The sequence below is a fragment of the Callorhinus ursinus genome, unplaced genomic scaffold, assembly GCF_003265705.2.
Source record: "Callorhinus ursinus isolate GAN/ISIS: 27379988/994484 unplaced genomic scaffold, GSC_fseal_2.0 scaffold5, whole genome shotgun sequence".
Taxonomy (NCBI): Eukaryota; Metazoa; Chordata; class Mammalia; order Carnivora; family Otariidae; genus Callorhinus; species Callorhinus ursinus.
The window spans coordinates 44778987-44797666 of NW_027397067.1; the positions used below are offsets into that span (position 1 = coordinate 44778987).

Below are 18680 nucleotides of genomic sequence, written 5' to 3' on the forward strand. Positions count from 1 at the left end.
ACACACACACACACACACACACACACACACACACACACACACACACGATTTTACACTTTGAAACTCTGGTAAAAGAGCACCTTAATCATTGCCATGTATTGGAGTCCTTTTAGCAGAAATAACAAAGGTGAATGCTGACTTTGCTATAAGATTTATTTACTCCCATTTAGAATCTAGAATTCTAGGGGTAACAGTAAAATATCCACATTATAAGGACATGTAAGGAATGTGTTACTGTCACCCTTTAACAGTACTTAAAATAATGGAGAAAAGAAATGTGTACAGGAGGGGCACCTGGGTGGCTCAGTTGGTTAAGTGACTGCCTTCGGCTCAGGTCATGATCCTGGAGTCCTGGGATCGAGTCCTGCATCGGGCTCCCTGCTCGGCAGGGAGTCTGCTTCTCCCTCTGACCCTCCCCCCCCATGCTCTCTCTATCTCATTCTCTCTCTCAAATAAATAAATAAAATCTTTAAAAAAAAAAGAGGGGCACCTGGGTGGCTCAGTCATTAAGCGTCTGCCTTCGGCTCAGGTCATGATCCCGAGGTCCTGGGATCGAGTCCCACATTGGGCTCCCTGCTCGGCAGGAAGCCTGCTTCTCCCTCTCCCACTCCCGCTGCCCTGCCTGTGTTCCTGCTCTCGCTGTCTCTGTCTCTGTCAAATAAATAAATAAAATCTTTAAAAAAAAAAAGAAAGAAAGAAATGTGTATGGGAAGAGGGGCTATGTAAGGGGGAGTAAAGGGAGGCCTTGACATTCCAAATAACACCGAAAACTGCTTATTTATTAATAATCAGCAGAGAAAAACTGATATAGGTAGCATTTTTCAGATAGCAAACATAATTCAACTTGTTTCATCACTAAGGGCAGCATTGTTGTGTATAATTTACAACCAGCCCTGACTCTAACCTGAAGCAATTTGGCTTGTCTATAAAACCTCACAATTGGAAGACACCAATTTCCTGTTTCTCTTAACCAAATGATTTACGGTTTTGAACTTTTGTTTCTGAAAACAAATAGCATTTGACTTTTCACACAAGCTAGACGATAGCTATTCGAGCTATTGTAGAAGCTATAAAACAAGCTTCCTCTAATGTTAAGAGCTTACTCTGTAATACTTTGTGAAGGCAGAAATTATATACAAAATTTCAAAAGCGATTTCTAATGAGAATTTTAAAAATAAAAAAACTATATATATTATTAAGCATTGTGATAAAAGGAAAAATAATAAAAATTACAAGTACCTAAGAAACCTGGGCAAAATGATTGGTCAGCCCCACCCTTTCTTTGGAAAAGAAAAAAAGATCTTATAATTGTTCAATATTAGGTTGCTAGGAGGATGGGCTTCTAAACAAAAAAAAAAAAAAACAGCCTTCTAAACTTGGTATAGTGTAGTAGAATAAATGCATTGAATACAACTTAAAAATCTCAGAGACTTCCAGCTTTCTTTTGTGAAATCCAAATTTCTTATTTTTATTGAGTTCCTCTGCCAGTAATTTTTTTTTTATCTCCACTAGCTGTATCTAGTGTCATTACATTTCTTTATTTTTAAATTTAGTTTTGATTGGGTAACACATGCATATGTAAAAAATTCAAAAGGCACACAACGGCGGTGAGTGAAAAGTTAAATCTCTCGTACACCCTTATGGCCCAGGAGTTCCCCTCCTGGCAGTTAATACAGCCACCAACTCTTCGATTTCCCTTTGCATAGGTGTTTTATGCAGGTGTGTGAGAGAGTACATGCGTTTGAGTTTTCTACACAAACGGCAGCGTATTATATACACTTTTCTGTACCTTGTTTTTGTTCTATTTAACAGAACATCTTGGAGAACATTTCACATCAGTGTATATAGGGCAGCCTCATTCTTTTTAAGTCTGCATAATGTCCCATTCTCTGGAGGGAGTGTTATTTAACTTAACTTTCCAACAGGGGCCCTGTTTCCCATCTGCTTCCACATTTGCATACTGTGCCCATTTCTACAAATGTAGATCTTCACTGCATTTCAAAACTCCTTGAAAGCAAATAAAATGACTCACAATTTTGCAATGATACTTTCAAAGTACTTCTGCACATGTATCATGTCACTTGAGCCCCATGTCACTGTGGATCTAGTTAATGACTCTAGGGCAGCTCAGTAGGTCACACATCGTTTCTTCTTAATAATTTTAATTTCAGCTTCCTCTGACAATTACAAAGGTAGTTCTAGCTAGCTGCTGTTACATGTTTGTTTACTGGGTATCATTTGTATTTGTCTGTGTGACTCACGGTCTCTTTTACGGATCATGTGCACATGTTTCCTAAGTGTTTAGAAGTGTTGAAGATACTCATTAGCAGCTCCTTATATATATTTCCTTAAAATGTATTTATATTCCTTATTTTTCTAAAAGTGGCATTAGATGTCATTTCCTGATACTTTTATTTCGGTAAATCCACAAATATTCTTTCATTAGAAAGACACAGATTTCTACATTAGAAAATTGGCTAGTTTAACTGCCACTGGTCCATTTGCCCAAGGGAGTAATCTGGATGCGTAAGATACTCAAGGAAGGGAAGCCGCCCTTGGTCTGCTCTTTGCCCATGGAAGTGATTAAATTCCAGGTCAAAACTTGGATCGTGAAAGTCTAAACCACACTGAAACTAACCCCACAGAATTCAAATTTCACTGCTATTTGCCGGCTGGAAAAGCTTAAGCGTGTTACTTCTCCTTCTGTGACTTAGTCTTCTCATCTCTAGGTACAAACTAACTTATCACACCTGCTAGACTCCAGGAATTTGGCTGGACAAGAAGCCAATCTGGGCAGCTGAATAGATTTGACAGCTCATCTGGAGGCCTGATGTGACAGAAGAGCCTGGGACACATCTACCTCAGGATACTGACCACTAGGAGTCAAAAGCTATCTCAGTTATGCTTAAAATTTAATCCAAAATTGGCAGCTCTCTCTGCACATGGGTCCTGTCCCTGTGCTATCATGAAAGCACCTTTTTGCTTGAGGCAGGCCCAAAACCAAAAGAGCCAATCTGTTCTCTCACCCAGAAATGATGGTTTGTTTGGCTAGATTAGTATTCTCGATACTGGCCCTCACCCAAGCTGACCATTTGGTGTGGGAGAAGGAAGGAAAGAGATGGTCCTCATGTCACTATTAATCTCTTGATATTCTATCTGGGGAACCCATTTATAGGTCACTTGAAGTAATCAAGTTACTGGTCTCTGGAGAGTACTGATGAATTGTCTGTGGTTTTGTTTTTTTTTTTAATGATGATACTATCTGGACTTTAGTCAACTAGGATCTCACAGCCTATTAGATTTAGTACTTTTGATGACTAAGGGAGAAGAGAGGGGAAAGTACTATATAGGTTTTGGCTGATTGAAGAGGAGAGAAATCTGGTGCTTTTTAAAGGAAAAATAATCATTAAAATAATTTAAAGTTATTAATCCGCTAAGAATCAGAGCACAGTCCAAAGCCTGTCATTGAGTTAATAATAGTTGGCGATTCCTTTCAGACATAGCTTTTGTGAGGTCATTTTTTTGAGGCTAGTGGTGAAAAGCTTCATAGCCATAGAGCAACATTTGGCAATAAATTAGTTCAGCTTGTTTCCACATGGCCCAAAAATCTTCATTTGTTCCATCATGAAAAACAAACTTTCATTTGCTTGAAGCAGGGAAAAATAAATGATTTTCTTTTGCATATTTTGACAATTTAATTTTTAGCATGCTTATATGTTAATCTTTTTTTTTTTTTTTTAAGCCACTAACTGCTCTTTTCCATGTTTGGTTTTAGTCCCTGTAAAGAAAAAAACCTGCATTTTTAGCTCTCAACAGAAAAAACCCAATTTTCTCAAGGCAACGGCAATACAGACCCAAAGAAAATACATGTGACTTAACACATTACTGAGTGAGTTTGGGGAGAAATCCTTCTTCCCAAGTATGAAGTGGGTTATTGCATTTCAGGTCATGATAATGTTGTGACATTGCTGTTGGAGTCACGGGTATGGAATAGGTGGCTCTGTTGTTTCTTCTTCCTACACGAGAGATGATGCACTGTGAAAAACAAACTGAGGGTTCTAGAGGGGAGGGGGTGGGAGGATGGGTTAGCCCGGTGATGGGTATTAAGGAGGGCACGTACTGCATGGAGCACTGGGTGTTATACACAAACAATGAATCATGGAACACTACGTCAAAAACAAATGATGTAATGTATGGTTATTAACATAACAATAAAAAATAAAAAAAAGAATAAAGAATTGCATTGGCTGGTCAAAAAAAAAAGAACTGATCACTTTTAACTATAGTATGAAACAAATGTGACATCAGTTATATAGCCCTACTCAAAAAGCATTAAATTAGGAAGGCAAAAATACCCAACTAGAGTTGTAGAAAACATTAAAGTTTGCAAAAATATCCTAATCGAGGTTTCCTCTGAGGAACCACTGGAGTACACATAGGGGTGGGGGTGGGGGTAGCAGCAGTAATGATAATAGCTAACATCGAGTGCTTATTATGTGACAGGCTGTGTGCTAAAAGTTCTGCCTCTGTGAACTCATTTAATCCTACAAGGAAGGTAATATTATCTTCATTTAAAATGTGAGGAAAATGAGGCTTAAGGAGATTAAGTTACTTTGAAAGGTCACACATCTCTCTGTCACTAGAGACTCACCTGGTTGTATCAGGCTGCCACTATTAGAATACTGGTCTACCATTCACTGGCTGCCACTATTAGAATACTGGTCTGCCACTCACTGGTTACAGGACCTTGGGCAAGTTAGTTAACCTCTCTAACTATCAGCTCTGTAAATAGGTTGCTCCTACATTTAAATGAGATAGTTCATGTAAAACACTAATGGTACCTGGAAAGAAGAAATATTTAATAAATGTTAGCTGTTCTTAAAATAAGAGAAATTAGCAAAGAATCAAAGAGTTAATAGAGGTTTAATTTTTTATTATTATCATTTTTTGGTATGTGTGTATATGTGTGCATGTTTCTTATTCCCTGTATTACATTTTTAGTATTACCTCTCAGGAATGAAGTTGATCACAGAAATGATGACAATTATATTAACAGGGCTTTACATTTCTCAACATGCTTAAACGAATTATGCAATTTGATCCTTAGAACAGTATTCTATATTTGTCAACAAACTGAGGCTTAGGGAAGTTAAGTAATATTACGTTGGCCACATAGTTGACAGAAAAAGTGGAATTCAGATTTGAAACTATGAAAGTGAGTTTAATTTATATCCTTTGAGTTGAGCTAGTTTACTGGTTTTAGTAATATTTTGTTGATCTTGGGATTTGCAAGTATATAATCAAATCATCTGCATACACTGATATTTCTATTTCTTCCTTTTCCATAGTTGTGACTTTATTTTTTTCCTAATCCTATTGGCAGCAGTGTTTGCAGTATTAAAGAGAAACTTACCCTGCCTTTTTGTACCTTTGTTACTACTTCTCGTTTTAATCCCTCTGTACATCATCCTCCAAATGCTTGGAAACGGCCCATGCCTGTCCTATCCGGCCATCAGAACTGAATGAAACATTACCGCTATAAAAAATCCTCTCTGAGCTTCTCAGCTAGAGTAACCTCTATTTATTCTACACCAGTGGTTCTCAGTTGGGGGTGATTTTGTCCCCCAGGGGACATTTGGCAATATGTGAAGTCATTTTTGGTTGCCATAACTAGGGCATGCAGTGCTACTGGCATCTGATGGGTAAAGGCCAGGAGGGATGCTGCTAAACATCCTGCAATGCACAGGACAGCCCCCTGCAATGAAGAATTCTCCAGCCTAAAATGTTAGCAGTGCTGAGGTTGAGAAACCCTGTTCTAAACTAAAGTCTCAAGGCATTAGGACACATATTATTTTCCACTTTAAAAAAACTTATTAATGTATGTATTTTATCATCAACTGTATTATTTGAGGACAGAGATTCCATATTAATCATCTTCTGATCGCCAATGTTCATAATAATTAGCAAGTCTCCCTACATATCCACCTGTATTACCTCATTAAATACCATAGATTAATTTAAACCTTAATCGACCATTAACTACAAAAGATGGCATATGTTCAATAAAATGATTTAGAGTTTCCTTAAGACACTTGATAAATGAGAAAAATAATACAGGACCTAATTTTTTTAATTTGTAAAACTCAGGCAAATGTTCATTCTTATTTCTGATTCCATGCATCTTCCCCAAATGATTCCATAAACCATGATATATTTAAAAAGGGGTATAGAAAAATAATATATTTGAAAAGATACAATGCACATATGAAGTCCATTTGGAAAAACACTGCAACCATGACAAATCTGATGATGTCAACTAAAAACTCTACTTGCAGAATCAAACCAAGGAGGAAAAAGAAAAAGTGAAAACACGTTCAAGACACTAGGCTCAAGGGAAACACAATCAGGGAAAACAAATGCTCAACATACCAATACTGGTGTCACATTTAAAGCTCAAATTTTTTAAAAAAATCTGATCTCCTTGGAAGGGAGTAGACATTGCTTTATTTAAAGCCCCTAAAGTATCATATTTGTTATCATATGTCAGCAGCAATTCAGAGAGGATTTTGTCAAGGAAGAAAATATGAAGTTCCAGAATTCTTCTCACAAGTGATACTTCCAATAAGAGGTAGAAGATACAATCAATACAGGATGGCTTTGCTATATAATAGCAATCTTTTTTACAGCCAGGAAGGCTACTGTTACTTTCCACTAATAGCTGTATTTCTAAATAAAAATTTGAAGGGGAACGTTCCATGTTACTTTTGGAAAGAGCTAAATACAAATTAGGTAGTTAATTGGTGCATCTAATTTTTGTGTGGTTTTCATTTTTATGCAGTACTTTCATGTAACAATCTAACAAATACATCCTTTGAAGTGGAATACTCTATTAGGTAACACAGATGTTTTCTTGGATTTTATTATGCTCATGAAAATTCATAATATTCATAATAATAGTGTAAAGTAATAATTCACTGTGGCCAATAGCATGAGCAGTGGGCACAGTGAAAATTGAAGCATTTCACATGAAAGAGCAGAAGGCAGCTCCAAGAAAGAATACTATCCATCTCCAAATGAGATTTATCCATTTCAGTAATTTGTTCCCAGTTTTTAATGCACATATTTTTTTATGAATACTATTATTTATTTCCTGATCAAGAAGTGCTACAATTACATGAATTAATCAATGACTTACCTAGTAAATCTGAAGCTCTTAAGTTTTCTTTCAGAAACATAACAGAAATAATGGCACTACCTAGAAAGAAAATGGCCATTAGTGGTGTTTCCAATATAAAAACATACATTATGCGGTGCCATTTGAAAGGAGTTAAGCACTTGTGTCTTATACCTGGACTAACTATGTCCTGTAGCTTTAAAGGACATAGTTTCACACCCAGTAGCTGTGGCTGTGAAAACAATTCCCCCCCACCCCCACCACGGTTGAGGATACATAGAAACTGGCCTGGTTTACAATGGACCGAGGACAGTGGCTGGGATAGTGCCCTGCGGACAGCTAAGGGCATAATAAAAGCTTACTAAATAACTAAATGAATAAATAGAAAGAAAGAGAATGAGAGAGAGGGAGGGAGGGAGAGAGGGAGGAAGGAAGAAGGGCAGGGAGGGAGGGAGGCAGAAAGAGCAAGAAGGGATGGAAAGAAAGAATGGAAGGAAGGAAGTTTTAACTTTAAATATATCCCAAACCGAAACTCATTATTTGCCTTCATCTCCTCCTAAAATTCCTATTCTAATGACATCTCTAAGGAGCCCCAGAATCCTCGGACTGCTGCCGTCCCCACTCTCCTTCACACTATACATCCAATAGGATCCCGGGTCTGCCGGGTCTGAGTTTCACCATCTGTCCTGCCCAGCCCCTCCAGTCCACTGTCACTGCGCTGCTCAGCCCAGCTTCACCTCAGGCTTAGACCTCAGGCTCCTGCTGCTCCCCACATCTGTTCTTGATCTCTTTCATATTCCATGCCCATCCTTACTCCCTTACTCGAATAATCAGAATTCCCAGAACCACCATCTAGTTTCATTCTTAAGGACTCTTATTTGGGCTATTCCCTTTGCAACTCTGCCTCCATTCTTGTGACCAACTCTGAACTCAAGGATCACCTCTGGATTCCCCTAGACCCGCTGACCAAACCACCCTTTTGTGTAATTACCCCCTCGAATATAGCTTTCTTGTTACACTGAAGATTTATTTGCCTGTCTCCTCTCAAAGACTATCGGTTCCTTTGATTCGGAGAGATAGGTCTTATTCTTCTAAGATCTCCCGGGGTTACCTAGCACATAAATAAGAGTTTGTGGGATCTCTGCCCTGCACTTGCTGGCCCTCATGGTGTAAGATCCTCTTTCCCATGACTGATGCTACTGAACCCTCAACCTCTAAGTAAGCCATGACCTGCTACTATGGTCTCAGTTCATGTAGGCTATGTTGACTCTCTTTGAGTTGTTCCTCTTATAGAGCCATTCCTCTATGAGTAGAGGCACAGGGAAATCCAAACTTGCAATAATACAAAATAGTACATAACATAATTTGTATTTAAATTTTTTAAGAGTGGGGAAGGGGCAAAGGGAGAGGGAGAGAGAATCTTAAGCAGGCTCCATACCCAGCACAGAGCCGGATGTGGGGCTTATCTCACAACCCTGAGATCATGACCTGAACCAAAATCAAGAGTCGGACGCTTAACCAACTGAGTCACCCAGGTGTCCCTGTATTTTAAATTTTTAACAGAATTTATTCTGTTAAAAACCTATTCTAGGTTTTTACGTTTATTTTTTAAAGTAAAAATATACAGAAGAAAGTCATCATAAAAATAACTCATCACCTAGAAAAAACTGCAGTTAATATGTTGGCGTGTGTATTTTACCTTAGCTGAGATAAAACTGTAATGCAAATGCTTTTTTTTCAGTTTCCTTAGTTACCATATTATTAAACTTGCCATGTCATTTAAAATTCTTCTTAGATAAAAATTTTCATGAGTCTATATAATAATTCATTAAATCAGTTAAATTTGAATATAACTATATCTGTTATTCTGGCAATTGATTTAAAACAAAAATAAATCCATAGCAGAAACCCTCATTCAAGATAAGATGGGATTCTCTTATGTTTTCTCCATCTTTTTCTCAACCTGGCTCTCTTTTATTCAAGCTGAGCTATGTCCCTGCAAGCTTCTCCTGGGCACGTAATTTATCCAAATGGACATTTTACACAGAATAAACAGAGCATGGAAAATGTCCACCAACCATGAATTTAATTGGGTGGTGTGGCTTTAAAACACTAAAGCAATGTTTTCTGTACAGATGCATAGCCCATTACGTTAAGACTGAGTTTGGGACAGGTGTAAAAATGTCTGAAAATTTTCCATTTCATACTTGAACCAAAACAATTCAGGGAAACTAATTTCATATGTTAGAGAATTAGGGAAGGTATAAAAACCAAGACCCCATTCCCATCCCATCACTGACTTCCTGTGTAATTACATAAGGAATGTTTCCAAATGGAGAGAGGTAGATCGATAAGAAAGAGGTGAAGTATCACTACTAACATATACCAAATGCATTCCATTATAACAATCCTTGAGAGGACTATTTCACAGCAAAGGAGTCCAGGAAGAAGGGAGACACTGTTTACATGGAATGGGGACATCTTAGAGCCGGTAGGAGATACAAAGACAATGTACTCCAGGTCCTAAACTTCATATCTGGGAGGGAGGTCCAGAGAAGTTGTTTGTTCATTCATTGATCCATTCATTTAACAAACATTTATATTACAGTGGAATTGGAACCAAAGCCCACATTTCCTTAACCCCAGTCCAGAGCTCTTTCAGGTATACTACACTCCATTGCCTCCCTTGAAAGGAGGAAGGCATTGCTCTCCTTCTCTTCTTGTTGCTGAACCAGTTTCATAAATAATTTCACTTTTAGAAGGGATGGGGGAAATGTTCTATAGGTGACAATTTCATTGCTTAAAGAGAAAGGAACATGATTGGTAACAATAAACTTGAAATATAGTATATGCATCACATTATATTGATTGCCATAAAATAGTTACCCGTGTTTTATGAACATAAATATGCTACTTTCACTCTCTGAAAGAACTTCTGTCTAATGCACTTCCATACTCATTTTTTTTGTTTGTTCTAAGAGAACGTGAGAGTTTCTACAAAATTGTTAGATAAGAGAATAAGTTTTTAGTTTTATTTATCTAGCAAAGCTAGTAATAAAAAAGGACATTCTGTTAAGAAACACTCATAATTCATTTATCTTTCAAAATATGGTTAAAATGAGAGCTGTGCTGAGCAAAGACAGTATCTGAGCAACAACTCACAACATGACTTCTAAGTAGAGCAGTAACTTTTTAAAATGAGAAAAAATAAATAAACTGAAGTGCCCCATATACATTTGCAATCAGAGATTTGTCAAGCTCAACCCTGTCTAGTCTAGTTATTACTGTAACAACCACCATTGCCTAATAAACACCTGGGAAGAGGAAAGAACTACTATGCTTTTACTCCTATAGTAAAATTTAATATTCAGAAATCGAGCATTTCAAGATCAATAGCTTAAAAAGCATTAAAACAGAACACAGTTGTAAATTAAATAGATTTAATGTGCTAGGTATGATTAAACTCTACTTACTACTGAGCGTTAACTTCAGCACTCAAAGTTTTGTGTAGATTTTTGACTGGGGGTATATTTGGGCAGAGGTTCGAGAACCCTTTTCCGTTCTGGCCTTCATATGGACACAGAACGAAACAGAGTGCTCGCAAACATGGGTCTACACAGAGGGTACTTGTGGACGCTGGGGTTAAATTCATTACACCGTGTCACACAAGGACTCCAGAGCTGGACACTGAACCACAATGCACATAATGCATTAAAAAAGAAAAGGTGAGAGGTAGCATATGAAAGATAATAGGACCGAAATCTAAACAGTGGTTATGTAGAAGTCATGGTGGGGAAAAAAAAAAGATAGCAGGAATATTTTCTGTAAGGGGAAAAAATAAAAAAGCTTCTAGTACTTTCTCTGGTGCAAAATGAAATTCCCATGAGGCAGTTTATTAAGGTATTCACTAGGCCTTAAAGTTCTAATGCTTCATTGTCAGGAAGACTCTTCAACAACAATTATTACGGCTGAGTCAACTATTCTATTTTTGGCCATTAGGGGTCATTCAGATTAGCAATTAGAATGGAGATCCTTTCCGGTCAAGGTTGACATAGAGAAACTTACATGTAGGATTTCTGATTCTGGCTTCCAGATGAAAACAGATAAAGGCCAAGCAAGATTCTCGTGGCGTCAGCTGAACCAAGTCTAGATGTGGGGGAGGGTGCCAGTTCTAGCAGTAGGTATGTGACCTGGTGTTGAGCTTTGTAAATTTCCCTGAAATGAACCCCACGTTTGTCCTTTCTTTGCCTCCTCTCTTACATCTCAGACTTGGTCCAAGGACTGGCTGTTATTATGGAAGAGTTATTTCGCTTAATGTGGTCAAGAGTTGATGCTCTAAGATCCATAGCAGGCCATGAGTGAAAGAAAAAGACAACTGTGAATTAATCTGGTGCATAAGAATTCAGGAAGATCATACAAATTTAATTTGGGTTTCTTTTGTAGTAGCCACCACAGGGATTAATAAATCAGAAGTTAAGCATCACATTTTTCTATGTTAACAATCAAACTCAAGGGTAGATTTTTACAGGTGAGTTTAGATCTCTGTGTCTGTAGAATAGATAACTGAGGATTCCGTTTTTACGTTTATATGTGCACTTTTAAACTCTCTTTTTACTAAAGGTTTAACAGTACAGAAGAGTTCAGTTATTATTTAATGTGTTATACTATGGCAATTTTAAAACATTTTGTTCACATTTATTTACTACTTCTCATTTTTTACCCTTTATGACAACTTAATTTTTAAGATCTTTTTTAAAACTTGAGGTATAATTGACACACCACATTATATTAGTTTCAGGTGTACAACATAATGATTTGATATTTGTATTTGGGTTTTTTTTCCTTTTTTTCTTTTCTTTTTTTTTTAAAGATTTTATTTATTTGAGAGAGAGAGCATACACATGAGTGGGGGAGGGGGAGAGGCAGAGGGAGAAGCAGACTCCCGGCTGCTCAGGGAACCCAATGCAGGACTTGATCATAGGACCCCAGGATCATGACCTGAGCGGAAGGCAGATGTTTAACCAACTGAGCCACCCAGGCACCCAGGGTTTTTTGTTTTTGTTTTTATTTATTTTTTAATTGAAGTATAACTACATACAGTGTTATATTAGTTTCAGGGATACAATGTAATGATTCAACAATTCTATACATTTCTCAGGGCTCATCAAGATTAGTGTACTCTTTTAAAATTTAATTTTTTATTTGAATATAGTTGACACACAATCTTACGTTAGTTTAGGTGTACAACTTAGTGATTTGACAGGTTTATACATTGTTATGTTCACCACAAGTGTAGCTACCATCTGTCCTTTTACATCATTATTACAATAAGCACTATATTCCTTATGCTGTGCCTTTTATTCTCATGTCTTATTCATTTCATAACTGGAAGCCTGTGTCTCCCACTCTTCTTCACCCATTTTGCCCAACCTCATCCCCCTCCCCTCTGGCAACCATCAGTTTGTTCTCTGTATTTATAGGCCTGATTCTGTTTTTTCTTTGTTTATTCATTTTGTGTTTTTAGATTCTACTTGTGGGGATTCCCTTAAGTATCCCTAAAAATACTGAGCATCTTTTCATGTCTGTTGGCCATCTGTATGTCTTCTTTGGAAAAATGTCTATTCATGTCCTCTGCCCATTTTTTAATTGGATTGTTTGAGTTTTTTGGTGTTGAGTTGTAGAAGTTCTTTATATATTTTGGATATTAACCCCTTATTGGTTATATCATTTGCAAGTAATCTTCTCCCATTCAGTAGGTTGCCTTTTTGTTTTGTTGATGGTTTCTTTCACTGTGCAAAAGCTTTTTTTTCTTCTTTTTTTTTGATGTAGCCCCAACAGTTTATTTTTGCTTTTGTTTCTCTTGCCTTAGGAGACATAACTAGAAAAATTTTTCTACAGCTGATGTCAGAGAAATTACTGCCTATGTTTTCTTGTAGGATTTTTATGGTTTCAGATTTCACACTTAGGGTCTTTAATCCATTTTGAGTTTACTTTTGTGTGTGGTGTCAGACAGTGGTCCAATTTCCTTCTCTTGCATGCAGCTGTTCAGTTTTCCCAGAACCATTTGTTGAAAAGACTGTCTTTTCCCCACTGTATATTCTTGCCTCCTTTTCCATATAAACATAGGTTTATTTCTGGACTCTCTATTCTGTTCCATTGATTTATGGGTCTATTTTTGTGCCAGTGCCATACTGTTTTGATGACTACAGCTTTGTAGTGTATCTTGAAATTTAGGACTGTGATCCCTCCAGCTTTGTCCTTCTCTCTCAAGACTGCTTTGTTATTCAGGTTCTTTTGTGGTTCCATACAAATGTTGGGATAATTTATTCTAGTCCTATGAAAAATGTTGGTATTTTGATAGGGATTGCATTACATCTGTCGATATTTGTATATATTGCAAAATGATCACCACATTAAGTCCAGTTAACCTCAGTCACCATATATAGTTACAGAATATTTTTTTCTTAGTAACTTTTAAATACGCAATACAGTATTATTAGCTATAGTTGCCCTGGTGTACATTACATCCCATGACTTATTTATTTTATGACTGGAATTTTGTACCTTTTGACTCCCTTCACCCATTTCACCGACCCCCTCTCTCTCTGCCTCTGGCAACCACCAATCTGTTCTCTGTATATATAAGCTTGGTTTTTAGATTTCACATAGAAGTGAGATAAAATGGTATTAGTCTTTCTCTGACTTATTTCACTTAGCAGAATGCCCTCAAGGTCCATCCATGTTGTCACAAATGATAAGATTTCATTCTTTTTTATGGTTGAATAATATTCCATTGTGTATGTATACCTCATTTTTCTTTTTTTTATGTTCAGTTAGCCACTGTATAGTACATAATTAGTTTTTGATGTAGTGTTCAATGATTCATTAGTTAAGTATAACTTAGTTAAGTATAACACTCAGTGCTCATCACAGCATGTGCCCTCCTCAATACCCATCACCCTGTTACCCCCTCCCCCCACCCTCCTACCCTCTGAAACCCCCAAATTGTTTCTCAGGGTCCACAGTCCCTCATGGTTCATCTCCCTCTCTGATTTCTCCCCATTTGGATTTCCTTCCCTTCCCCTGTGGTCCTCTGTGCTACGGCTTATGTTTCACATATGAGTGAAACCATATGATAATTGTCTTCCTCAGCTTGACTTACTTCACTTAACATAATCTCCTCCAATTCCATCCATGTTGATGCAAATGGTGGGTATTCATCATTTCTGATGCCTGGATAATATTCCATTGTGTATGCATACCTCATTTTTCTTTATTAATCCTCTGATAGACACTTGGGTGTTGGGTGGGTTGTTTCTGTATCTTGCCTATTGTAAATAATGCTGCAATGAACATGGGGATGCATATCTATCTTTTACAGTCACTGTTTTTGTTTCTTTGGATAAATACCCAGAAGTGGAGTTGCTGTATAATATGGTAATTCCATTTTTAAGTTTTGAGGGATCTCAATATTGTTTGCTGAAGTGGGTACACCAATTTCCCTTATCACCAGTAGTGCACAAAGGTCCCTTTTTTTCCACACCCTCGCCAACACTTGTTACTTCTTATCTTTGATAACAGCCATTCTAACAGATATAAGCTGATATCACATTGTGGTTTTGATTTCAATCCCCTATTGATTAGTGATTTCAAACATCTTTTTATGTAGTTGTTGGCAATCTGTATGTCTTCTTTAAGAAAAGTGTATTCAGATCATGGGCCCCTTTTAAAAGTGGGTCATTTGTTGTTTTTGCTATTGAGTTGTGTGAGTTTTTTATATATTTTGGATGCTAACGCCTCATTAGATATACAGTTTGCAAGTGTTTTCTCCCTTTTAGTAGCTTGCATTTTCATTTTGCTGATGGTTTCCTTTGCTGTGCAGAAGCTTTTTAGTTTGAGGTAGTCCCACTTGTTCATTTTTGCTTTTGTTGCCTTTGCTTTTGGTGTCAAATCCAAAAAATTCATTGCCAAGACCAGTGTCAAGGTGCTTACTGCCTACATTTTCTTCTAGGAGTTTCATGGTTTCAGGTCTTATATTCAAGTCTTTAACCCATTTAGTTAGTTTTTGTGTGTGGTGTAAAATAGTGGGCCAGTTTCATTCTTTTGCATGTGGCTGTGCAGTTTTCCCAACACCATTTGTTGAAGAGACTGACCTTTCTCCAATGTATACTCTTGGTTCCTTTGCAGTAAATTAACTAAACATATATGGCTGGGTGTATTTCTGGGCTTTCTATTTTGGCCCATTGATCTGTGTCTATTTTTATGACAATACGATATAGTCTTGATTACTACAGCTTTGTAATATGGTTCAAAACCAGGGAGCATGATGCCTCCAGTTTTGTTCTTCTTTCTTAAGAAGCCTTTGGCTATTTGGAGTCTTTTGTGGTTCCATACAAATTTTAGAATTGTCTTTTCCAGCTCTGTGAAGAATGCCACTGGAATTTTAATAGGGACTGCACTGAACCTATAAATTGCTTTGGGTAGTATGGACATTTTAGCAATATGAATTCTTCCAATCCTTGAGCACAGACTATCTTTCCATTTATTTGTGTCTTCTTCCATTTATGTCTCACAGTTTTCAGTGTACAGGTCTCTTACCTCTTCGGTTGAATTTACTCCTAGGTATTTTATTCTTTTTCATGCAATTGTGACCACTTCTTAAAAGGCAAATGTAACCCAAAATTAAAACAAGTATACTTTACTCAACTATGATTATGTATACAATATTCTTATCTGATTCAGTTGTAAAAAACAAAACAAAAAAACCTTTGGTCCATGGGTTACAAATTCAAATGCCAATGAGGCCAATTAGGCAATCCTCTACAGAGGGCAAAATAATGAAGGTGGTGGGCTTGGGCAATGAAGGGTGATGGCCTATGGGTAGTGGACTGATGTGATGAGGGTTGGTTGCTGTAGCTATGAGGACCAGGGGGGCCATGGTGACCTAGAATATACAAGATCAGTGAAAGGTGGCAGCTATAATTCAGCCCTAGCCAAATGCAAGTCCAGGACTACCATATCTGATTCTTTAAGGCAAACCACTTTTTCTGTGTCATGGCCCAATTTTTAAAACATGGGAAATTAGTTTATATTCTTTCAAAGCATTAAGCCAAACAAAACACAGCAAAGGTCAGATCTGACCTACAGGACACCAGTTTTTGGAATCTCATCTAGCCTGCAGTGAAAATTTCATCAATTTTCATTCAGTGTCATCCAATTTATTGTTTAACCCCTATGATCTGAAGAGAAACCAGGGTATATTTTTATACTATAGGAAAGTAGAAGACAAAGTAGTAAAGGAAATCGTTTTATAAAAAATAGCCCATGACATGAAAAGAACAAATTTATATAATAATGCTACAAACAGATCCTCACATGTAAATATCTGGCTTGTGGTTTCTGACCACTTATAATGGCAACTTTATTGCCCTGCTAAAAAGCAAACCATGAAAGCACTTCCCCGTCACTCACAATCAAGCTTCAAACATGTGGACATGTTGAGCGTGCTCCCAGGCTTAATCAACTGTAATTGTATGGAAGTACTGACTACCCCAAAATTATCATTCCCTCTTAGTTGTAGAATTTTAGGGGGAACATATGTCAATTACAGCATACTCCATGGAGTTAGGATTTGAAAATCTGAGGATGTGACAGTTTGAAAAATGTTTCTTTGTAGAGAAAAAAGGTTGTCCTGTCATATTGGCCGGAATAAAAGTGTCAAGTAATTCATGTTAATAAAAAAATTGCTATTGTCATTGATTGAAGATACTGCAGAAACTGTTCATAGGTAATTTGTATAATTTCAAATAAGGAATTTCACCTGGATTAAGAATAATCATTCTTTCTTATCTACATTTTTCTTGACACACATTAGTGATTAAACTTGAAAAGACTCCAAAAAAGTAAAAACTCTATCATTGAGAAGATTAACTCTGTATTATTAATTTATATAATAGCACATTACTTCATCAGGAGCAATTTCTCTAGAAAAACTTCGTGGCGTCCTCAAAAAATCAGGATGAGTGGAAATGACCTTTCGAATAGAGCTTTTTAGGTTTTAGGAATGCTTTCAGGTGAGTGCATGAGCAGACATAAAATGAGAACTTCAGAGTTTTATCCTGCACATTTTATTTAGGCTGGTTTGGGGACAAATCTGCTAAAGGAGACAACCCAGGAAGTCACCAAAAAAGGGGAGATTTTCTGCATACTTCCAACATTAAAATAAATGCCTATGTGAAGCGCCCACAGGCAGCCCATGTGGTCTGGAGCTCCAGTGATCTCATCCAGCCTGGCACTAAGCTCGGGGCTCCGAAGGACTGGGAGAATTCGCAGCATCTAGGTTCGTGAAATGCTACAGGTCACTTGCTTATTGGTCTGTTTATGTTTCCTTTCATTTGTTTCTAATAAAAATCTTGGAGACCAAAGTTTCTGCTTGAGATGACTTCTTTAGAGTTCCAAAAGGCCTCACTAGGGCTTTCTGGCTACACTATGACCATCGCCTAATGGATTACAGACACACTTCAGCTCACAGCTCCATTACAGCACAAGAGAAATACACGAGACAACATATATTCCACATCATGAATTTCCATTTGAGCCGAAGCCAGCATGTTAGGGAAAAATCGGAGATGGAAAAGACTTATCGGTCATATGTCTCATTCTCTCCTCATTTTCTCAGTGCAGTTGGCTCTCCAGCTGTCATCTGAATTAGCCCAGTCACACGGTGACTACTTCTCTTAGGAAATTATTCCAGGACGAAGGAGATCTTGCTGCTATTGATCCTATCAGTCCATGTAAAATTCCAAGTGTTTGACCTCATGTAATTCACCTCAAGTTTAATCTATTCATTATCCACTTCTATTCATCTGGGCAATAATGAAGTAAAATAGCAAGTTTATGTGCCTCATACATTACCTGACATAGTGGATGCTCACTCAATACTTGTTCCTTACCTTTATTTCTAAAGTACTGCCTGAATTTAACTTGGAAAAGGGTGATATATTCTGTGAACTCTCTTCTAATTACTTTAAATCAATACACTCAGGGGTATAGAACTGAAAAATATCATTGGTGCTTTCATTATGTTCTGTTTCTCCCACCCTCCCTGTCCCTGCAACAATCTCCCTTGTCACCCCTAGAAAAATTAATTTTATACTGACTGAGATCTCCCATGAATCTCCTTAATTCCATGTGACTTCAATTCTTTTGATTGTTGATGGCTGCATGCTTTTTAACCATCTCTCGATGCTTAGGGATAGCATAGATATGGCAGGAGGAGGAGCAGAAAAAGGAAAATGTTAAATGTAAGGCTGCACTTTGTAGATGCACAAATAATCTAACTTAACCCCTGAAGGCCAAGCTTATAAACTTTTAAGTATGTACACAAGTGAATTTCCATGAGTTCCTTGCAATGAAACGCTTCACTATTATGCTTTTAAGCAAGTGTTTTCGTCTTCTAACACCCTAGAACAGAACATCCTATCCTCATTTTATCAAAATTCAAATT

General features: G+C 37.3%; 1 protein-coding gene across 6 annotated transcripts in view; it reads right to left on the bottom strand.

Moving 5' to 3' along the window:
* NIPAL2 (NIPA like domain containing 2) overlaps positions 1-18680 on the bottom strand; it is a 75209-nt gene that overhangs the window by 27912 nt on the left and 28617 nt on the right. For all 6 annotated transcript variants that reach the window (XM_073893006.1, XM_073893005.1, XM_073893002.1 and 3 more), the window contains one exon: positions 7196-7255. In XM_073893006.1, coding sequence (XP_073749107.1) covers positions 7196-7255 — 60 coding nt within the window. The remainder of the gene's footprint in view (positions 1-7195; positions 7256-18680) is intronic.